A 24,125-nucleotide genomic window follows, 5' to 3' on the forward strand; every position below is an offset into this window, starting at 1 on the left:
TTTTTTAACATATTGACATCAAAGGACATTGTATTAAGTATTGACATGAAATTATTAACAGCAAATGACTTAGTGTGAAATATTGACAGTGAAAACCTTGTTCAACTTTTGCTAAATTCTTTTAAAAAAATTAGTAAGGGCATTTTTGTCATTTAGTCCTCAACAATTATTGATAGCAAAGAAGCTTTTTTGAAACATGTCCTAAGTCTTTATGGGCAAATAAATTTATGAAGAATTTCAGCTAAAAACTTGAGAAGACCTATAATTTATGGTAGGTCTTTAAAAAATTTAAAATTTCAACCAGTCCTCCAAGAATAAATTGAATGTGAAAAAAAACAAAAATATCCTCCATTCAAATATTTTAAAAAATACCAACCACCGTCGTCAGAGCACCACTGCTGTTGACCGAAGTTTCGCTAGCTATGACAACCACTGGACTTGTAGTTTAACTTTAAAATTCATTATTACAAATTACAAATATTTAAATTACAGGTCTAGTGGCTGCAGTCATCGATAAGGCTCTAGTCACCAGCGGCGGTACTCCGGTGATGGTGGTTGGTGATTTTTTAAGTATTTGAATGGAGGGTATTTTTGTCTTTTTTACAGTTAATTTATTTTTAATTTAGTTTTGGAGGATTGAATTGAAGTTTCATATTTTTTTAGGACTCACCAAAAATTACATGTCTTTTCAAGTCCTTAACTGAATTTCTCCCATAAATTCACAGGGGGTCTTTTTGAACAATTTTTCCTAAATAGAATTTTGCATCACGCTGTGGGAAAAAAAAAACGACGTCTAAAACAATAAGAAAAAACAAATTAAGACCCAAAAATTTAAAAAGGGAAAAAGCAAAGAAATGTGGGAATGAAATCCAAACGGCAAAAGGCTAAGGGAGAGAACGTCCTGCACAAGTATTATTTTTTGGCAAAACATGTCGATGCTTTATTTTAATGCACCGATTTTTGTTAATGTATATTTATTTGAATAAAAAATAAAAAATGTGATATTTTAGTTATGTCGAGGTTAATTATATTTTATTTCATAGAAGTTAATAAATTTTTCTTTTATCTTATAGACATGTATTTTTTTCATTTCTCTTTTGTAAAACCAAATAACAAAAGAATAATTATTTTTATAAAAAATTAAATAAATTGGATTTCAAAAATTCACTAGAATCAGAATGTAACTCCAAAGTCTAAAAATCTCTTATTAAAATGCTTACAGTAAATTGCCCCTAATGAGGTGATAAGGTCGCTGAATTTGAACCCTCCAAGCCAATTGACCGACATTTATTGATGAAAGAATAATATATTCCGTTTTACATAAAAAAGGAATAATATATTCTGTCCACGACAAAATCAAAAATAGGGAGAACCACAAATAGTCACAAGAAGATTAATTAATTTAAATTAAATTTTAGGTATTAAATTTTAAAAAATTTTAAATTTATCTTTCAATTTTATAATTTTATTGTGATTAACTAACAAATTATTTTTTAAATTTTAACATGATTAAAAAATAAATAAATTTTTTTTTTCTTAAAATTTAAAATATAAATTATAAATTTATTATAATAAAATTATAAAATTGAGGATTAAATTATAAATTTTTAAAATTTGATACATGAGCCTTGCCTTAAATTAAGAAGACTTTTCTGTCATTCTCCCCCACAAATATCTATCGGCTTAACTCGTCAACAGTTGACTGCAGATTGGTGCGCACATGATGGCCACATCTGAATGTCGATCTACATAATTAATTAAATTTTTTATATTTCATAAAAATATAAAAACTTACCAGTGTACATTATTCATTGTTTATTATTAATGTAACTTAATTTTAAACTCTGCTGCACGTATATTCCACCTAGTTTTTATTTTTTGAAGTATCAAAGTTTTAACTTGTTATTAACCTTTGTGCTTCTCTTTTTATTTCTAAACTGGTATTGAAGCTTCTCTTTTTATTCTTTCCGGCCACCTCATAAAAAGTGCCTTCTTGAGATTCATCATATAGACTGAAAAATTATTAAAATATTATTATAATACTTTAGTTAAATAACTTCCTTTAAATGAAAACCAATCCATGGAAAATGTGGGATGGATTCATTCAATAAATGAAATAGAAAAAATTAATCAGTCAATCCTTATAATTTTAACCTAATTATAACTTAATTCCTGAAATTTTGAATCGATTATAAATTAATACCTAAACTTTATCTATTATAATTTAATCCCTGAAGTTTCAACCTCTTAAATATTGGTCCCTATATTTTAAAAAATAAAATTATAAAGACTAAAAATATTTTAAAATTTATTACTAATTTTTAAATTATTAAATCCTTTGAATATTTATAAATATTATGAATATTAAAAGTTTAAAATATTTTTAATTTTTATAATTTTATTTTTTAAAATATAAGGATCAATATTTAAGAGGTTGAAATTTTGAGAATTAAATTACAATAGATAAAGTTCAAAAACTGATTTATAATTAAGTTAAAACTTTAAAAATTGAATGATAATGAGTTAAAATTGAGAGATTAAGTTATAATTGGGTTAAAACTGTAAGAATTAAATAATTAATTTTTTCAATGAAATATCTACTAAAGGGTAAAATAGTAAAAATAATCAATGAATAGCTGATCTTTTTTTTTTTTCTCTTTTTTTGACCGAACAATTAATAGCTGATTGAAATTTCGAAAGCAACACTCATTTCTAATCATCAAAATATGACACTTTTTTATGAATATGAGGGAGCTCTACACAATCTCCGTCTCGCGGTCCTTTCCTTCACGCGGTTTCGCCCGGCTTCATCCTGCCCAACCATTCCAATCATATTTCTCTTACACTCAACTCAGCACTACTCGAAGCTTCAAAAATCAAAATTCAACATCACTGTATTGCATTTTAAATTCTAACTTCTTCCCGTTTTATTATAATTTTTTTTAAATTTCAAATCAATATTTCATAATACTTTTTTCTATTTTGCTTTCATTTAATTCAACACTTTAACTAGTTTATTGATTGCTATCAAACACTTGTACGTTTTCCAGCGCAATTAAATAAGGAAAAATTGATAAAATAGCTTTACATATTTACTGTATTTTTTAATCTATGTGTGAAAATCTCAAAACATGAATATAATGGAATGGAAGGAATAATTTATTAAAATATAGAGTATTACATAGTACAATCCTCTTTTCTACACGCATTTGCATTTTATTTGAAATATGGATACTTTTTTCCTCCAGAAAAAATATATACTTTCATTTAATTTTGATTTTAAAAAACTATTATCATCTTTAAAAGTATCTACTCTAAGTAACACTATATTAAAAAAAACAAAAATCACAACAGAAACGTTATTAAAAAAAAAACAAAAATCACAACAGAAACGTTCTGAAGTGCATTCATTCATTTTATGCATGATATAAATATAACCGGCCTTATAAAAAAAAATCGGTACACAAAAGTTCATCCGATTTATCCTGAATTTAGTTTATTGTAAATTAAAGTATTAAGGAACTTTTATGATTTTATTATATGATTGAATAATGAAATATTTTATTTAAGTTTAAAAAACGAAAAATACATTTTTGTACATTTAAACGGACTCTTTCCATATTAAAAATAGTTATTAGCTTTCACATGCTCTAATTTGACTGCAAAAATGAGTATTTTAATCTCCACATATAATAATAATGTATATCATTTGACACGCTTTATTTGTTTGAAAAAATCAAGAACAAATGGTCAAGTGATCATTTATGTTGAAATATTGTTTAAAATACATTTTATATCATGTGAATGGAAGCCAAACCCTCAATAGTCAATGCTTTCGGAAAACTAATTATAATTATAATTATAATTATAATTAAATAAATTTAACATTCCTAACCCAGATTTACCTCCATTTTTTTTTCAACATTTTACCTAACTAACCATAAAAAAGGATTCAGCTTTGTTTCTTTAACTAACACACGTTTTAATAGATTTTCATTAGATCGCGAATTCATGACTTAAAAGTAACTGGATTCATTAAAATTTTTATATTTTATATTTATGCTGTTACCATTCGGCACCGGAATGACAAAGTCTCTGTCTGTCCTTCGCTAAACAATGCTCTTTGCAATACTTTGCTCGAAGCCAGACGAGCTATGAGTTGTTTATATTAATTAAGAAATAGTTAGTGCATCTATGTTGATTTTTAATACATATACTTCTAAATCAAATTAAAGTCCCATGATATATTCTCTTTCATCCCTATTACGGAGCATCTCTATCCATTTCACTATAACTAATAAGAGGTGATTAAATTATTAACTTTATTTAAAAATGTAATAAATTTTTAACTTTACATTTATTTAAATAAAAAATTTAAATTTATATCACATTATCTCTTATAATTAATGAGTATAAATAAAAGTAATATTAAAAAAATATATAATTAATACTCTATTAAGTATTTTATATTAAAAATGAAAAATTATTCTATAAGATGCCCTTTAATAATAGGAGAGGAGGGAGTATTAACTTTTTTAATAGATGTAAGTAAAAATTATTCTAATTCTCTTGTTAGGAATTTGAATTCGGTTGCTCCTAACAGTGGTTCGACTAAAATCAATGTTGATGGAGCTTGGGTAGATGGTGATAAGCCTGCTGGTATGGGAACTGTTTGTAGAGATGATAATGGGTTGTTTATGGGTGGTGTTTGTAAGAAGATGTCAGCAGGGACCTCTTTCATGGCAGAATGTTTTGCTTAGAAGAATGCATTTTCTATGCGTCAAAAATTTTTTGAGTATCATGTTTGCTTTGAATTGGATTGTAAAATTTTATTTGATATGTTGTGCAAGGATTCATCTTTGGGCTGTGAATGGCAGAGTGTGGATGTATTGCAGGAGCTGCTTTGTTTAAAGAATGTTCTTAAAGATTTTAGTTTCTCTCTAGTTGCTCGTAAGGGTAATAAACTTGCTGATTTTCTTGCAGGATTTGCTAGAAAGGGGATGTATCATGTTGATTGGATGACGGTGCCTCCATCCCCTTTGGCTTCTCTTTTTGCTGTGGATCTGAAAGTAGCTCACAGAATTTTTGTTTCTAATTCTTGTATTATGAACAAAAAAAAAAAGGTTAATTGTTTTAGTATTGCTCTGTGTTATTGTTTTGTTTTTTGTTGTTTTTCTTTTTTGGTAAGCTTGTGAGTTAGTTTGTATTTTAAATTTTTTTGAGTGTTTATTTTGACTTCAACTAGTAGTGTTTGTAATTCTTTTTGTTGATTAATAAAATTAACTTTGTTTGGCCAAAAAAAAAGAAAGAAATTGACACAATTTATAAGGGAGGGGAGAGGGGTGACTCTGTTTTTTCCCCTTTTCCTTTCTACTTCTCCATTTCCATCATTCATGTCATTTTATCAGATAATTTTTTAAACTGAAAAAGTTAAAAAAAAAAAAAACAGAGAGATCCCCTCCCACATGAGAGAAGAACAACAGGTGAACAAGTTAGAATCTGTTTAGGTTTTCACATTTCACATTCTGAAAGTTCAAAACGTGGGATGTTGTTTGGTTATTTTGTTTTATTCTAAACTGATTTTTGAAAAAATGCCATTGAATGTGGATTCACCGAAAGCCACTAGGGGAAGCTTTTTTAGTTTGAAAGTGGGATTTAGCCATTTAACAAAGGAAATAAAAATGTATCTAATTTTAAATTGACCATGATACCCTTTACAACAGTGAGTGACTTGATCCTCCTTACACTGGTTCATCTACCGATCGGAGAGCAAGTTCTCCGTCGTCCACCTCTCTCCTTCTTCTATTCTCCTTTGGCCATGAAGATTCTATCACCCTTCACACTTGTCCTCCTCCCTCCTTCGCCCGCATCTCTTCTTCTCTTCTCCTTTCACCTCTCAACAGATCGAAGAACTTACTTTTTTTTCCAGTTTGAGTTCTTCATATCAGAGTCATCAAAGACAATGAAGACTTTGATTCTCCAAACTAGATCAAGGTTGCATCTTCTTCACGGTGTCATATTGCATTTCCTCCGATGATTTTAGTCGGTCGTTTTTTTCTCCAAGGTGCTTTTAGGAACAGTTTTGCGTCGGTCATCACTTCTTGTGTATTCGTGTTCCTCAATTCTCACACAGGGAAGAGGATTTTATCTTGTCTAGTTTTTATAATTCTATCCATGTCTTTACTATATTCATCCTTTTATATCAATATATATATATATATACATTTGTATGAATTGTTACCAATAAAAAATCTATATAAAATTTATGAAAACAGGACATTTGGTGGATTTGACTTTTAAATAGTACTCTAACTTGTGCTCTTCACTTAAAGATCAAACTATATATTATATAATGAATAATTAATTGTGTTAATTTTTAGTATTAATGTATTTTAACCCATTTAATACATCAAATTTTATATTTTTAAAATCTTATTATTTAACCTATCAAATTTTTTGTTATTTAACGTTTTTATAATATATATTTTTAAAGTATTTTTAGTATGAAACATTTTTATAACATAAATTATAAATCATAAATATTAATGTCTATTTGGGTAACTATGCATTTAGAAGTATTTTTCATTATGTATAATTTAAATAATTTTTAATTTATTAGACTGACTTTTAAAAATTTATATTTAAATATAAATTTTATTATAATAACTTATTTTTATTAAATTAATTTTAATTAAATAAATTCTTAACAAACTGACTTTTCACTAACGAAAAACAGTCATATACTTGGTCAAGAGAAGGACTCCATTAAAAAAAACAAAAACAAAAAACGATGGCATGGAAGGTGGGAAATCTTCATAGGTAGCAACGCGTGAGAGTGGGAGGAAGAAGGATGAACCTCATAAACCACGATCAGATCCCCTGTTCCTTCTTTCTAGAATCCCACAGCTCTGCCCTGCTTGGATTATTTTATTTTTGGTACCGAGTCCAGACTCGTTCTATTTCTCATCGTGACCTCGTCTCAGTCTCGTCGGTTTGCTCATTGCTTGGTCAGCTTTTTTTCTTTCCCGCGAAATTCGGTTGCTTTTCGGTCTTCCTCTAGTAACACATCGTCTCGCTGTAACCTTTAAACAGGGGTTTCTGTTGAAAACACACCCAATTTTCCTCCATTTTTCTCTTTCGGTTTCTTTCCTTTCACGTTTTTTCCTTTTTGATTTTATTTTTATGCGCTCGCGAATCCGTGTGTGGTTCCGTGATCCTTCCGGGAGGGCATTTACTTGGTCCGTTTTGATTTGGTCCCAAGATTCGTTCAAGGGGAAAGCGTCGGCTCGTTAATCCTGAGAAGAGCGTTCCTTAAACATTGAACAAAGCAGAGTAAGATTGAGTTTTCTTCAAGGTTTAGTAAAATAGCCAGGGAAAGAGAAAGTCGTCGTCATCGTATTTGGATACATCAAATTTTGCAGGAGGCACAACGTTGCCGGCAAAGTCACTGTCCTTGAAAACAAAGAGAGAGAAATCGAAAGCCAGATTGAGTTTTCGCGGAAAAAGTTGGCGTCTAAAAGTCAAAAGAAATGCAAGTCATTTCTGTTCGTGGCGAGTGATTTGCATTTCAATTCTATCCCTCTCTCTCTATCTCTCTCTCTCTCTCTCTCTTTGTTTTTCCCCTCCCCCGACAAATTTTCTGCATACATTTTTCTCTCTGCCTTCCAATTTTTTCTCTGAGATTCCGGGGGGAGAGATTCTGAAACCCCCCTTCTCTCCATTCTCCATTTTCATCCCCTCTTTCTCTCGATCACCATGATTTTCGACAAGGTCTCGACGCAATCTAACCTTGACTGCTTCCTCCGGTGTATCACCCCCGTCGTTCATTCCCAGTTCCTACCCAACGTAAGTTTTTATCTTCGAGTTTGCGTTTGATTACCCAGACGATGAGAAAATCTCAATATATTTACATTTATGTGCCTGTGTTTGTTGTCACGACACAGTCGGAGATTAGAAAGCTGAATCGGTTATGGCATCCGTGGGAGAGAGAGAGAGTAGAATACTTGAGGCTGGGTGATCTCTGGAATCGCTACGACGAATGGAGCGCCTACGGAGCCGGAGTCCCCATCGCCTTAAACAATGGGGAGACCCTTGTCCAGTATTACGTCCCTTACCTCTCTGCTATTCAGATTTTCACCAGCAACAGATTCAGGTACCTCCATGCCACTCAGCCCAGATCAAATAGCACCAATGTTGTCCTGTTCAGAATGATGGAAGAATGAAAGTTTGATGTTGATGATTGGGTTTGAATTTTTCAGGGAAGAGACAGAGTCAGGTGAGTGTGAGACGAGGGATTCTTGCAGTGATTGTTACAGCGAAGAGAGTGAGAGTGATAAGTTATGGAGATGCGATGGTTCCTTGTCCTCTGAAGAAGCAGGGTTTGAGCAAGACAGTCTCTGGCATTTGAACGACAGATTGGGTCATCTCTATTTCCAGTACTTTGAAAGATCAACTCCTTACGGCAGAGTTCCTCTCATGGATAAGGTCCGTTAACTCTTTTTTTTTTTTGCCCTCGTCTGATTTTGTTTTGTTTTCTTCAACGCTATTGATTAGGTACAGTAGCAAAAAGATAATCGTTGTAATCACCAGTCACCACATTGATTGGCAGATACCACTCTGAAAAGTTCAACTGTAACTTTTGACTTTTCAACACCAATCTGCAGACTCATTTATTATTCCTTTTCCTTTCTGATCTTGTCAAAGCCATCTCTTTCAAAAAACTGTTCTCTTTTGTTGGATACGATACCCTTCATTGGATGGTCTGGATTTCAAATTCTTCATGTCACCGACCTGTGTAAAAGTAAAATGGAAGGAGATTCGATCAGCGAGTGATGGACTTTATTTTCTTTCAGATCAGAGCTTTAGCTGAGAGATACCCTGGCTTGACGTCATTGAGAAGCGTAGATCTCTCGCCAGCTAGTTGGATGGCAGTTGCTTGGTAATTTGTCACACACACATGTTTATACATAATCTTGAAAAGGATTCATGATAATTAGTTTGATCGAATAGTAAGTACTAATTCTATCTTTTCAGGTATCCGATATATCATATTCCAATGGGAAAGACAATCAAAGATCTTTCCACATGCTTCCTCACTTACCACACGCTTTCTTCTTCCTTCCAAGGTACTGTCCCTTTCCCATTCACGCTTCCCTCCTCGGAATGTTTGCGTCCACCAAGTTTTCCTTTTGTTTCGAAAACATCTTACACGAAAAAAGCACATGACTGAACTCGTCGCAGTAACAGATTATTAGTCCCGTTGAAAGTGTAAGCCATGAAAACAACACTGAACTTAACTGTGTTAGCTAATAGCTCAGATAACATTGAAGGCAGCCAGATTGAAATGAAAAGGTGAAAACTTGGGATCGAATTGAGAAAAAGATATATAGCTTTTAAGAACGCAAAGAACAACATTTTTTAGGGAAAGTGGAGGTGTGTGCGAAAGAAAATGCAGTGAATGGTGAGGGTGTTTGTGTATGCAGATATGGACATAGAAGATGAGGTAGAAGGAGGGAAAGCGAAGAGAAAGGAAGGGGAAGGAATATCTGTGCCACCATTTGGATTGGCCACCTACAAAATGCAAGGCAATGTGTGGATCTCCGGCAATAATGGGAGGGACCAAGAGAGGCTTCTCTCGCTCTCGAGCGTCGCAGACTCATGGCTGAAGCAACTCACAGTCCAGCACCCCGACTTCAATTACTTTATGGGCATTCGCCATACCTAAAAACACACAGAGTACTCACAAACCCTATGAAAGATATATATATATATATATATATAGATATAGATATCCCTTGTGGAAAGCACGCGACACCTAAAAATGCCACCTTCTAGGGGAGATTGTTTCATATTGTCCTGGATTGGACTAATGGAGCTTTTTCTTTCTTCCTTTTCACTATTACTCTATTAGAGAGAATGTGTGTCTGTGAGGAATGAGGATTAATCTGTAGTATGCTGTTTTAACGCCTGAGAGTCCACTTTAGGGTAACTTGATGAAATGACCCTGTTCCTGTTCGGCAATTCCTCTGTTCGCAGAGGCTTTGCTTGTAGAGATCGATTGTGTATTGACGATGATTTGGTTGAGGTAAAAAAAAAAAAAAAACTTAAGACTGGTTTTGCCTCTTTTGTTGTGCGATTTAGTTATTTATCATACATCAAATGAGAATCCTAAAAGAATATTAACATTAAATTAAGACCTTCGAATTGTAAACAGCTTCGTGACCCATGAAAAAGAGGGAGGAAGGGTTTGGTAGTGGTGGGTTGTAATGTTTAAACACGATTGGTTTGGAATTGCGTGTGGACCAGTGGAGCGGCAAAAGGGGGTCCCCAAAGGCACATGGAAGAACAAGATATTACCCTAAACTCGATACCAACTCATGACGTGTTTAAATACAAGCTAATTTTGGCTATTTTACATAATTTAAAAACATGTCTTAAATATATATATATATATATATATGAAATTATGTTATTTTTACTTGCATATAAAAAAGAAAAGAAAAGCCGAGGGAGTAGTTATCATGGGGAATACTCATATAAAACACCTTGAAGAGGGCCCTCTGTTATACTTTATGATGGTTAAAAATTCGCTCCTTCTTGTTAGAAAATCTAAAGCACATATATAGTAGTAAACCTAAAAGCAAAAGGTTTTTTTTTTTTTTGGATAACATAAAAGCGAAAGATTTAATTAATAAAGAGACAGGCTAACTTGGAAAGCTACGTTGCTGTAGAAATGAGACTCTTCACATGAAACAAACATACATATCGCTGGACTCGTGACACCCAAATTAAAACCTTAAGACGGCAATGGAAAGACCCAAAAATAATGTCACGTACTTGACCTGCCATATCGTGACATGGTTCACGATCCATCTGTATAATATGGATCAGTGGTTACGACCGAAATTAGCATCCGTATTCATTGTGAGAATTCTTATATTCAATCTGCCTGGGTCAAGATCACACTTGCGTTTCTACAGAACTTGGATAATGCCACTGAACAAGAGCTTAAATGCAGAGTGCCAGGAGTGACAAATCGTTTCGGTGACAACTTTATCAACTGTCGCGATTTAATTGAAATGCCATTAAATTAAATTATAATAACTTGAAGAGAAAACAAAGCAACAACCTACGTTGTCTATCATGTCGTAACTGTACTAGAATGGGTGCAGCCTAAAACGCGTTGGATTATTTCATCACGAGGAATGGAGAACACGACCAGACTGGTATGTATATAAATTAGTGGAAAGAAATAGGAAGAGCGAGCAGACTGAAAACTGATACTAATAATAGGAGGTAAGTGTAGATGGGGAAGGTTAATAACAGAGTGTTCTGACTTTTGAGCAATAATGGAGAAGTGGAGGAAGCCGGAAAGCCATGAGGGGTTGGTAGAAGAAGAAGCGACATCCATCTACGTTGTTGTCACTTTGCACATGCACGGTCTGTCCATATGATTCAATGCAATACCAGCTGTGCACTACTTCACTCCACTCCACTCCTGCTTTCCCCTGTTTGATAACCCCTTCGTACTTTTTCCCTTCAACCCTTGCTATTAAATTTTTTAGCTGAGCTGTTGATCCATCCTACGACTATGATTAGACACAGCAACTGATTTTTGTTTTTTTTGCATTCATATTTCCTTGTTCACTTCGATTCCTTATTCAACTGTAATTTTTGCGTTTCGTGATTTGTGAACGTGGTCCTAAATTTTTGCCCATATTTCGTTACGTCATGCATATGTACAAAAGTTAATGATACACGTTTAATTATTTTGATATACGACGTCACTCCACGATGGTGCCCTGCTATTTTTGGTTGCTCTGTTTTCCCTCAGCTAATGCAAGATTCCGGGAAAATCTGTAGGAGGTGACTTCTGAACTAACCTTCTTGTTGAGATGGGTATAAAAAACCTCTATAATTTTTTTTAATGACGTGGCTAATTGGAGAAACGACGAGACGAGAATATGAATGCTGCAAAAAAAAAAAAAAAAAAAGCGTATCCTCCAAAATGAAGAGGATGGAGATAACAAAGATGTTGGCGTGATTGAGTGTCTTGTTGCAATGTCATGAATGTGTAATACAATACAAGCAGATCAGAAAGAAACAGAGTGAAAGCGTGCAATGGAGAGAAATGGAAAGAGATAGGGGGTTTGAAATGAATGATGAAGTGGGGATGGGATAGGAATAGGGTAGACAGGAGGGCAAGCAAAGCTTTTAATATTGCCGGCAACTTGGCTTGAAATTAAGCTTGATTAAAAAATTGGACAAAAATCAGGCTTGAACGTCTTACGTTAGTGCTTCCATGTTAAAATGTTTTTGGATTTTTTTTCTTGTTTGTGGAATGTGGAACTATCACGTCATATTCTCTCTCTGCTTTTTTTATTTTTTGCGTACGCTTAAATAATGATACAGGATAGCTCTAAAATGGCAAGCGGAGAAAGAGGAAGGCAATTCAGGAGGTCCAACTTTTATGGTTGATACCCAAGAGAAGAAATTGAACTTGCCCAGTTAAAGAACCATTTTGGATGGGCCCTTTATTCTAAGCACAATAGACTTCTTGTTGGGCTTACATGTTCAAATAATCAATATTCAATTTGGACCATGAGATCGAATGTCACAAGTCATAAAATAATGGCAAAAAAAAAAAGTCTTTTTTTTCAACCGCATGTATCATTGCCATTTTGAATGTCTGGTGCTTGCAGAATCATGAGCCGATCGTCAATATCAATCAATAATAATGTGGGAAAATATTACTTTAAAGGTATTACATATGAAAAAAATGTTCGGTGGTGAACGCTGGTTACATAAATAAACATATGATACTTTTATTTTTAAAAACGACATATTTTTTATACATGTAAATAGATTTATAAAAAATTATAAAAATTATAAAAATATAATTTTAATTTAAAAAATATCCAACCTAACACACACATACACATATAGTTCTTTATAGCAATACCAAGCAAAACAATATCATTAATTATACTTTTTATTCCATCTAATTGCTCACTACCTAATCCTTGCTATAATAGTTCTAGTTTGGCAACCTGTTTTAGGAGAATAATACTGCACAGAGATTATGGGCTTGTTTGGCAATTTGTTTTGAAAATAATTTTATGTTCTCTAGAATGAAAAAAATGTTTGGTAACTTATTTTTAAAAAGTGTTTGGAAAAATAAAAAATAAAATATTGTTATGGGAAAAACACATATTTTAAGTGTTTTGAAATTATTGTTCTAGAGAATATAGAAAAATAAAAAAAAAACACATCTTTATTTATTTTTTGTTATCAAAACATGTTTTATAAAATACCAGTTCTAAGAACAATAAAACAAAAATGGTTTCAAACAAGCCCTGTATTCCTACATTTTTATAATTAAAAAAATATAAATTTTATCCCTTTATTATATATAAAACTTATTTTTTTAAGAAAAATCTAACCTTTAACTTTAAAAGTAAATCACATGAATATATTAGAAACAAAAAATTAGTATAATAATATTTAGTAAAAATTAATTTTTTAAAAAATAGCCTCAAACTATCAGCTTTAAGGTATTAACTTATAATTTAAAAATATCGGATACATATTAAAATTTAGAATTTGTTAAATTAAAAAATAATATTTTGATGCTCTATAAAAATGTAAAAAGTATTAATGAATATCGATATCACATACCAATATAGATACATGAATGCTTTATAGATTTCTAGTTCCACAACATTTTTGTTTTTTGAAATAAAGGCCTCAATAACGGACTGTATAGTTGAATATCTTATATATTATTGATCATTTTTTACCCTACTAATGATTATTGATGGTAATTGGTTGAAAAAGAGAAAGTACAGCGTAGTACTGAGTGGCCTTCCACTTTGTATATTTCGTGCCCCGGCGACCAAATGTATTAAGCTCTTTAAAAGGGGTCGTGTTTCTGGTCCTATCCTAGTCCCTGGACCACAAATCCAATTTTATTACGCTTTCTTGAAGTCCTTCATCTTCATACAAGTATGCATGTGCAGCCAATGGCCCAAGGCTTTCTGCGAATTACAAGCCCCCGCCCCTAAATAGCCTAAACCAATATCGCAGGTACAGTGCTATTTTATTTTTGCTTCTGTCGACTAGGTGAACGCTAAATATATCTTTTAACAAGAATTGAACTTTGTTCAATTAATTAAAGTTAGCGCAAGTGATAGAAATTATCATCACTTAGAGAGAGAGAGAGAGAGAGAGAGAGAGAGAGAGAGAGAGCATTCATCACATTGTGAATGGATGCTTTGCTCTACTTTTTAGTGAATCAGTACGTGGTACATTACCTTAATGAGATGGTTTACTTTCCATCGTTTTTAAGGCGGCAGTTATTTAATGATACCGTGGGATTCACGCATGTTAAGTATGCTGACTTTGCTGAAATGTTGACCAAGGTTGTAAAAATCAAATCAGTCATTGAATTGAAGAAGACACTTAAGAATTAATAATCAGATCGTGATCGAATCATTTATTATTAAATTATTATATTTACATGTTTATATATTAAATATTGCATTACAAGTAATATAGAAGATTAAATTTATAAAATGATATTTAATAAAGTTTTTTTTTAATGAAAAATCATTTTATTGGTATATAATATTGATAACAAACATTTAAAAAGAAAAAAAAAGCTAAATTCACAAGATCAACACTATATAAAATTATAGATAAATAATTAGAAGTCTAAAAATTAAAGATTTGTATTTATATTATAAAAATAATTTAAGGATTAAGTAAAATAATTAATAAACATTAACGATAATAAAAAAAAAAGCATTCTTTTGCATAAAAATTAATATTATTGCTCCTATATCCAAGTCCCACGTCGAACAATCAAAGAAGAGAGTGGAGGAGCATTTTCTATACAAGAGAGTCTTGGGTCCCAGTGTACCGCGCGCAACATGTAACTGAGGCGTCGTTTGGCAAAAATTACAGCTCTGGGGTCATTGGTGTAGTAAACAAGAAGTATGGTTTTTTTGTTTTTGTTTTTTTTGGTTTTAGGTATGAACCGGTTTCGATTTTTAAAAAACTCCACAACACAAGAATAAACCAAATGATTCAAGACCGTGTTAAATGACTTTGTACAAATCTCTGATTGTAAAAAAGCTCAGCATTCTACGACTTAGGAAACCTTACAAAATAAGTATATATGGTTTATAAATGTAATGGAATTTCCCTCTTAACAGATTAGTTTTTTTCCCTTTTTATAAACCTGCATGCTTGTAACAGTTGTAAAGAAGAGGACTGCTAATAAAGGATTTTAACTGACAGAAAGTCAAGTGAAGTATAAAGAGTACAACCATTTGGGATGTCAACTCTCGAATTAAAATTCATTGCTATGGATTCCACACCAAGGAATCTCATGAGATAAATGTGAGGGAACTTTCCCTTCTAACATGTTAATTTTTTGGTATGGATTTTCTTTTTAAATTTTTGTTTGTGTGTTTGCAACATCTTTTGAGATTAAATTATTCCATAGATAAAAATAAAATAAAATTGAAGCTCCTGCAAATACTTTATAGACCAAAATATTATAATCCATGATAAAAGTAGAGTTTATTGTATAATTATATCTTGAGAGTCAAAAAATTTTATTTCCAAACTGCTCCATTACTAATAAAGAAATAATTAAAAATTTCCCCATGCATGGCATGGATCGGAGGAAATTCTAATTTATAAGGAGAAGTTCAACATATATATCTATATCATGTGAATGTAGCTGTTAATTAAGAGGACATGCTCAAGTCTTTTCTTTCTGGTAGATTGTTTAGTTACGTGTAGGATAGAAATAGAAAAGACGACACATATAACCTACATGTCGTCATCTTATTATTCCAGACTTTCTTTATATCTCTGCTGATGTACAGTAATCAAGGAATGAGGAACTGCAGTGTGAATTTTCATTTGTAATTATCATTTTCTTTCTAAGCTCAGAAATAAGATAATTGATATTTAATTTTATCAGACGCAAATTGATGAGAGGAGCATTAAAAAGAAAAAATAAATAAATAGAGGCTTAACATGAACAATTTGGAAAGATCAAGAGCTGCATTGCTTGGTGGGACATTCCACTCGTGAAATTTGTGCTTGTATTTAATTTGTAGCATGACAACTAAGAACAAAAAAGAAAAAGATCAAACATAATTGAGAGAGAAAAATAACGTGTATTCATTTTTTTATTTGTTATATTTGAAATAAACTAAACATCATTAACATATAAATAACCCTACGCAACGTCACTGCTAAATTAGCTGAAAGGGATTTAGTTTATAGGTACTCACTACTCATTCGAGAGACCGTTTTGTCCATTTCCTGAATAAATATTAAAATTGTAGCAACAGAAGGGATGGAATTATATATCCAAATGGGGGAAGTCATCAATATATAAAAGGGGTAAAGGGTGATTATAATGTAACATCGATCGCCAACGATCATACGTGTTCGCCTCTTTGCGATTTTGTTTTTGTTATTTTTTTGCGAAACTATATGCATGTTGTTCATTTTGGTTAAAAAAAAATCATATCAGAAAGCAATACAATATCAATTCAGCCAAAATAAGCATACCAAATCAGCTGGTCCAAATTTCGTCGTTGATATTTAAAAGAAGAAAAATGTTATTCTCGGCCGAAACAAACTTAACACACTCTGGATGGGTCTTGCGTCTCCAAGCACTAAACAGGGAAAATTACTCTATCATTCCAATACAAGAAATATAAAAACAGAACCTTTTTTATGAAATTAGTCTGAAGACCCATGTCATTCATTGAAATTATCAATTATTGCTAGATATATACCTCCTCTGGACCTTGATGTAAGTCTTTTTCTAGAAGTTCTGTTTAGTACTCCAAAATATAAGGTATATATATATATATATATATATATTTAATTACATCATTATTTTATTAAGTAATTAGTGTGTCTTGAGTAAGTTGTTTGTTATATTTATCACACTCAAGGATATGATTGAAAAAATGTGAAAATTTTTCAAAAATCAAGATTTGAACTAAAATTTGTTTGGATACGTAATAGTTAACATGACTTATATGTTATATTGTGATTTGTAAGGAGTAGTTGTTAACTTTTATTGCTTAACTATGAATTGAAAATTCCCATAAACAATTTTAATACAGTAAATTGCCAATTTTGACGAAGATATGGGACTTTAAGTGATTTTCCTCGCTAAATATTCATATATAGACCATATATTTTATCAGGCGAGAACACACACACCTTTCTCAATCTTCTCTAACGTCGTTCTCATGCATATAACAGTGATGATTATAATCATCAATGAATTTTTTTTTTTGGCGGGGGAATACTTTCACCCCCTCTAGCCCCTCGTACGTTCACGCTCGTTTATTTCAATAATGTCTGAGTCTGATGCTTGCTTGTAACCATCGAGATTGCTAACAAGATAAACCCATTACATAAACAATAAGCAAATGATACAATTTCAAATTACATGTAAGTCCAAAATCCTATGCGACAAAATATTTAAAAATGCCAAGCTTCAAAAATGGATTAGATATATAAAAGCAAACAAAATTTAAAGTTTTATTACGTCATAACAGGCAGCGTTAAAGAGCAAACAATAAATCAACCACCACCACTGAACTAATTTATTATCAGTAACCCGCCACACATGATGCAAAGTAATAAACCCATCCGCCCACAAATAAGAAAATTCTCCCCCCACCCACCACAAATTCAAAAAGGGAAAGCCTCAATAATGGATGGTATGGCTGGGATTTTGATGATATTATAACGAACAAAACCGGCTTCTTTCAGCAACTTGCCCCACTCTGCTTCGCTTCTCTCCTTTCCTCCTGTCGTATGCGCCATCATCAGCAGATCGAATGCCATCCTCGTATTCTCCAACACTCCACTTTCATTTTCCTCCTCCAGCACTATCTCCACTATTATGATCTTCCCCTTCTTCTCCTTCACTGCTTCTTTGCTCTTCTCCAGAATCTTTATGCAGTGCTCGTCGCTCCAGTCATGCAGAACCCACTATATACGACACAAACAGGCAATGCATACTCACAACCTCTGCAAAATGCATTGTTTGGAAAAACAAAGGTCGGAATTCATTAATTTAATCACCTTTAGGAGAATAGCATCAGCAGCAGGAACGGACTGAAACATGTCGCCGCCAACATGGGTGACTCCTGGGCGCTGATCTGCCGTGGCGATGACGTGTGGCAGATCAAAGTTGATTCCTTTGATGTGGGGATGTGCTTTCACTATCTCGGCCACGGCGCCGCCAGTCCCGCCGCCGACGTCCACCAAAGTTTCTATGTTGGTGAACCCGTCTTTGTACTCCCGCAACAACGCTTCCATGATGAACTTAACCGCGCATGCCAGACCATCGTTGAATATCTTATTGAATGCTCCGTTTTTGGAGGCGAAGTCCCATATCTCGCAGCCGTGAGCCTTCTCGAAGGCGATCCCTCCTTCCCTCGCACAGGCGCTCAAAAAATGCCACGGGGCGAGCTGCCACGGATGATTTTCCATTATAACCATGGGAGCCAAGCTGAACCGGGAATCATGGAGGAGCCACATGGATGCCTCTGTCAACCCATAAAGGGCCTCACCGCCGTCGGATGGCCGGTGAACGCTGAAGATTTTCTTTCGGACGAGTGACCTCATGATGCGGAAGAGGTAGGGTATGTCGGGGGAGGCGGGAGATTCCAAGGAGGCTGCCAGTTGGGACAAGGTGATTGGGCAGTCATGAGAGTGGATGATGTCGGCTATGCGGAGCTCCACGGCAGATTTGAGCGCCATGGAGTCCACAAACCCAAAGAGGCCGTCCCAGATAATTGCTTGGCTCTTTAGAGAAGCCTCCGATAGTATTTGCGTGCCCTCCATTGAAGCAACGTGCGTGCTTGAGACTCTGTATAGAGGAAACTATATCTTTATATATGCAAACAAAAATGTAAGGAAATAAGAAATGGACAAAAGTGTAGGTATAATTGAGTGTAAACCAAAGCTACGGAAATGGAGGGTCTCTTGATGGTGTATATAATTCACTCAAAGGTGGTGGAGCCCAAGAAAACCTAAAAGGTGTATTCAGTGTCTGCAATTATAATACAAGGCTTGCAATTACCGGGAATGGAGTGTCTCTAGTATGAATAAAGAATACGAGAAGTAATTTACTCGCTCGTTGACCCAGAGATGGTGGATTAGAAAATAACCTCCAGAGTAAGTATTTGCAATAATACACGCCTTGAGCCTTGTGGATCTTTGGGATCTGCCACGTGAAATTATGAAATCCCCTGTGGTTAACTGTTCTTCTTGTTTTTTAAGGATCGTTCATGTCACCCACCCTTACATTGACTTCGCATCGGTTTTTTAAACATCAAGAAGAGACATAAGCAGTGATTTCGTGTGATTTTATAGCATCCCACCCTTACATTTTATTTATTTCTTTTTCAAATATGTGGGAGTAGTTGAAACAGTGGAAATTTCCATTCAGGAACATTTTATAAAAAAAAACTACCACTTTCAGCTTGTTTTTTATATAAACAAAATCACTTTTTTTAATGAGTATTTATTATAAACTTCTTAAATTACCTCACATAATTTTATCATTTATAATCATAAAAAATAATTAATGAAGGCTTGATTAACATAATTAATAAAAAGTATTGTAGTTCAATTATTTTATTTTTCAAACACAATTAATATAGTTGATCAATTTTTTTAAACTATATGATATAGTTTTTTTCCCTACAAATAAAAACAGAGGGAGTATACAGTTTACACATGAGAATAATAATAAATTTTAATTTCATTGTAATATATCATAAAATATTAAAAGTCACAAACCTTAAAAATACCAGCGCTAGTTGGGCAATAGGGTTGTTGGTTGATGGTTTATATGGCCTGTATCTTTGAGATCGAGGCTAGAACTTGAATCATCCCCTGCCTTGTCACTGATAATACCCAATCTACTTTGACAGTGAATCAAACAGTTTGCAATATTCGAAAGGGTAGATGATGCAACATTAGAAGGGGGAGGGGTTGATGGATGGCAATCGGTAGACAGTGATGAAGCACAGAGTTGTGGTGTTGGGGCGGCGGCGAATGTGCGTTTGCGCTGCAAAACTGAATCTGGCAAGAGGTTAAGGAATTTTTGTATTGTGAATTCGAAATTTTATAATGAGATGATCGAAATGATAGGGAAGTTAAGATAACGAAAATAATGGAAGAGGAAAATGAGGAGAAAGTTAAGGTAATGGAAGTTAGCATTATTAGAATAGAGATAATGGGAGAGAGAATTAAGTGATAGATAAATAAGATAATGAGAGTGACTGGGATAATATTGAATAACGAAAATTGGGTAACAAAATAACTTGTAATTAAAATATTAAATTTATTTCCAAAACTTATATCATAGGTTTGCTTCAAAATTACGGTCTTGTGAAAATGGAGACTTGTTATCAAAAGAACCATGCTTGTATTAAACTTATAATTAAAATAAACTTCCATCTACATCGTTTCACAATTAAATTATAGTTAAGAATTAAAGTTAATTTCATAAATTGGATTCAGGGTGGAGAAGAAATTAGTTTAGATGTTATGGTAACGAATGAGATCATAATTGAGAATATTAAGGGATAAGGAAAAGTGATTTCTGATCGTTTTAGAAATAATGTTATTATTATTTTTAAAAAATTAATGCTAATGTACAGATAGCCTAGAAATGTAGCATTCCTAAATCATACATGCATTGCTGCTAGTGTTTTTATTTTTATAGATATGTAGACTGTAACATCTAGAAAAATTTAAAATAGTCCAAATAATACATATAATTATATAAATAAATTATAAGTTTAAAATTTGAATTTTAATAGTTAACTTATTATTTTTAAATTATACATCTCTCTTATACTTATAAATTTTGGGATAATATTATGTGTCTTTTATGCCTTGTTTGAATTTAAGTATATTTATTTATTTAAAGATAAACATATAATAGAATATTTTGATAAAATTAATAATACTAAAATATATATGATATTTTGATGCAGTTCTTAGTAATCAATAATAATAATAATAATAATAATAATAATAATAATAATTAATTTTTATTAAAAAATAATAATAATAAATAACTTAAATAAATTGGTATAAAAGAGGTGCTTTTCTTGAAGAGAAAGCCACCATTTGGCACATGTGACACAATAGTAATTTCTTTTAGGAGAAGCCAAACCCAATTAAATAAATTTTGATAAGAATGCCACCTATCATGACTTATCCCTTAAGAATTCTTAACCCCTTTTTCAAACCAACAACACTATATATACCCCTCACTCTTATAAGCACACAAATATAAAGAAATGGGAGGCAAGAGAGAGAGGTGGAGAGAAAGAATGTGAGAGAGAGATTAGATGACGGAGAAGGAGAGAGAGAGAGCACGAAGAAGATGGCAAGAGAGATAATACCAAGAGATAAAATATAGAAAAAATGTATGAGAATTGATAAAAAGAGATTATAGAAATTGAGAGAAAAACATGCTAGAAACAAATAAAAAAAATGAAGAAAGAAAGCTAGGATAAATATTAAAAAAAGGTCAATATCATCAAATAGAAAAGTTGATATAGGATAAGATTCTTGTCTTATTGAGATTTATAGTTTTTTTATTTAAATATAAACATTTTCTCCTATTTTTATTTCTAGGTAGGTTATTTTAAAGATGTTCTATTACTAAGTTTTATTTCTAGCTAATTATAAATGTTCTACAATTATTTATTGACACCTCTAAATGCAATCTTTTGTATAAAATCATTAATAGTTCTAATTTTATAGATGATATGATTGTGGAATTTATCTAATTTTGGCAATCCAATACTTTTATATTTTGTGGTTTAGACCTCTAATCATAAACTTTATGTTGTTATAATTCCTTTTGAACTTAAGATTTCACACATAAAGAAGTTACTGGTTTTATGTGGATTTCTATTTATATTATTTATTTAGATTTATGATGTTTCAACATATAATTCAAGTATGTTTCCAACTATTATATTTATTTAGATTTATCATCTTTCAACATACAATTCAAGGATGTTTTGTATTGCTCCAAATGTTTGGAATTTCTTTATAAGTATTCACATCCAAAAGATTCTAATTTAATAAATTATATGGGAATATGCAAAAGAAAATCATATTAATGTGTGCTAGCATCCTTGAGATAACCTCTATTTAAGTGAAAATGGGGTGAGATTTATTCATGTGGATCCACACCGGGAGACACCTTGGTTATGCTTAGTGCTATATTTTGGATTCTTATAATTTTCAAATGATAATCACATATGATTATAAAGGGAAGATGATCTAATTTACTAGAATATTGTAAAATCTTTTATTAATTTTTATAAACACCTATTATGAATACTTGTATATTTTTATGTGAATTTCAGTATAGACAAGAGTGAGAAAATTATTTTTTGCACATGAGGTGGTTAGACCATTATTAGCTCAAGCTTGATATACCTTATTGAGTTTGTAATTCTCACTTTATTTTTCTATCGTAATGTGTCCAGATGTTGATTACCTAATACATCGTTAATAGCTTGTCAAGAAGCAGTACAAATCATGCTTGGATTCAAGATTTGTTGTTAGATCATGTGTATATCACACAAGGATATGGTTACATCAAAAGTTCAATTATTGAAGGAAGCAATTGTAAAATTTTTATAAAATTTAATGACAATATATATATATATTATTTAATGAGACTTTTTCTTTTTATATTTCATACTATTCATGAAATGGAAAGAAAAATTTTGTGGCTCTCTCTCACTTCAAGATTAATTTTTTTTCTAGTTTTAATTTCTATACATCAATCAAATATTAATTAATTTTAAAATTAGGGTGTTACATAGATATGTAGATATAGAAGACATAATTGTGGGACAAAAATAATATATTGAAAAGTTTTCAGTGGATTCTTACAAGAGAAACTTTGTAGCAGAAAAATTCATAAAAACTTTTTTTAAGGGGGGAAGCAAAACAAGAGAAAAAATAAATAATTTACTGGGAGGGGTTCTCCCACATGAGAGTTGAACTAGAATATTGACATGATGGTGGAGGATTTTGATGCCGAATTTGCAGGAGGGAAATTCATTTTCCCACATTAATTCTCTGTGTTTGTAATTCGTGAGAAAATTCACGAGGAAGATGACTCTTTCAGGTTTTTTAGGATTATATGATGAATTTTTCTACGATTGTTATTCTTGTATATGAACTAACATGACAGCAGTAAGATAGAGCAGCAAGTCTGTTATTCTTGTAGTGTAGAGAATACTACACAAGCCATGAGATTAGTGGAGGGCAATTTAAGTCAATGGTCCTGGAGCCGAGTGTTTAGGACTGTTTGGTGGCTGCTGTGGATCTATAGATAAAGGACGCTGGTGGAAGACAGAGACTTAATTGGGACAATTCAGCTTCTTGAAAAGTCTAGTTCCCATGGCTATAGCCTATAGATGCGTTGCTTCTACTCATGGTTTTGTACATATGAACGTTGATGCATCTTTAAGCTATGCGAACAGTGCCGCTTGGGGGGGATTGCCAAGAAATGCTGAAAGAGAGTGATTAGGGGGTAATATACCTATCAATATTGTGGAGGTGAAAGCCATCCAATATGGAGTCCAAGTTTGCAGAAACTTGAATATTCAGAGGGCAAGGATTTACTCAGATTCTGTTGATGCAATCAACCTCATCTATCGAGGGGTACAACGATCTCATCCTTTTATGAGGACATAGCAGGAGTGCAAGAACTGATATTTGCGTAGGGTGATTAAAAGGTTCTTCATGCTCTCCGTGAGGCAATGACTGCTGCAGACCACTTGGCAAGAGTGGCGCACGATTCTCCCAGTGAACTGACCTAAATTTCTCGAAATCCCTAGAGGGTGTGAACCTCTTATTTTATCTAACAAAAGTCAGATACTAGTCTTTTTTTGGCTTTTTCATTTTTTCCTTCTAGCTCTCAGCTAGCCTCTTCAATTTGGGAGGGGGGGAGGGAGAGACCAGTGAGGCATTAATGGATAGTAGCTCTTAATGAGATGTAAACTAAGTTGATGTTTGTGTTT

The 24,125-nt window shown here is 32.5% G+C and overlaps 2 protein-coding genes across 3 annotated transcripts; one reads left to right on the plus strand and one right to left on the minus strand.

Moving 5' to 3' along the window:
- Positions 1 to 6,788: 6,788 nt before the first annotated feature.
- LOC129313495 (uncharacterized) lies at positions 6,789 to 10,120 on the plus strand. Its single transcript, XM_054956676.1, has 6 exons — positions 6,789 to 7,845; positions 7,944 to 8,152; positions 8,259 to 8,484; positions 8,853 to 8,938; positions 9,034 to 9,125; positions 9,483 to 10,120. The coding sequence occupies exons 1-6, from the start codon at positions 7,756 to 7,758 to the stop codon at positions 9,722 to 9,724; spliced, it is 945 nt and encodes a 314-aa protein (XP_054812651.1). The 5' UTR covers positions 6,789 to 7,755; the 3' UTR covers positions 9,725 to 10,120.
- Positions 10,121 to 17,559: 7,439 nt separating this feature from the next.
- Positions 17,560 to 20,096, minus strand: LOC129313494 ((R,S)-reticuline 7-O-methyltransferase-like). Of its 2 annotated transcripts, XM_054956674.1 has the most exons (3): positions 19,858 to 20,096; positions 18,133 to 18,922; positions 17,560 to 18,039 (listed from the first exon to the last, which is right to left on the minus strand). In XM_054956674.1, exons 2-3 carry the CDS (start codon positions 18,895 to 18,897, stop codon positions 17,737 to 17,739), a joined length of 1,068 nt encoding a protein of 355 aa, XP_054812649.1. In that variant the 5' UTR covers positions 18,898 to 18,922; positions 19,858 to 20,096; the 3' UTR covers positions 17,560 to 17,736. The 2 variants fall into 2 exon arrangements, with proteins under 2 accessions (XP_054812649.1, XP_054812650.1); XM_054956675.1 differs by lacking the exon at positions 19,858 to 20,096 and having other exon boundaries at positions 18,133 to 19,001.
- Positions 20,097 to 24,125: the final 4,029 nt, after the last annotated feature.

Source organism: Prosopis cineraria, unplaced genomic scaffold (genome assembly GCF_029017545.1).
Source record: "Prosopis cineraria cultivar Desert tree isolate PC_DT_omini unplaced genomic scaffold, ASM2901754v1 PC6, whole genome shotgun sequence".
Taxonomy (NCBI): domain Eukaryota; kingdom Viridiplantae; phylum Streptophyta; class Magnoliopsida; order Fabales; family Fabaceae; genus Prosopis; species Prosopis cineraria.

Excerpts from the sequence above, each read along its gene's own strand:
- LOC129313495 (XM_054956676.1), top strand. The coding sequence starts at position 7,756 with ATGATTTTCGACAAGGTCTCGACGCAATCTAACCTTGACTGCTTCCTC. Across the intron at positions 8,153-8,258 it reads TTCACCAGCAACAGATTCAG|GGAAGAGACAGAGTCAGGTG; the intron begins GTACCTCCATGC and ends TGAATTTTTCAG. Across the intron at positions 9,126-9,482 it reads GCTTTCTTCTTCCTTCCAAG|ATATGGACATAGAAGATGAG; the intron begins GTACTGTCCCTT and ends TTGTGTATGCAG.
- LOC129313494 (XM_054956674.1), bottom strand. The coding sequence starts at position 18,897 with ATGGAGGGCACGCAAATACTATCGGAGGCTTCTCTAAAGAGCCAAGCA. Across the intron at positions 18,040-18,132 it reads CTGATGCTATTCTCCTAAAG|TGGGTTCTGCATGACTGGAG; the intron begins GTGATTAAATTA and ends TGTCGTATATAG.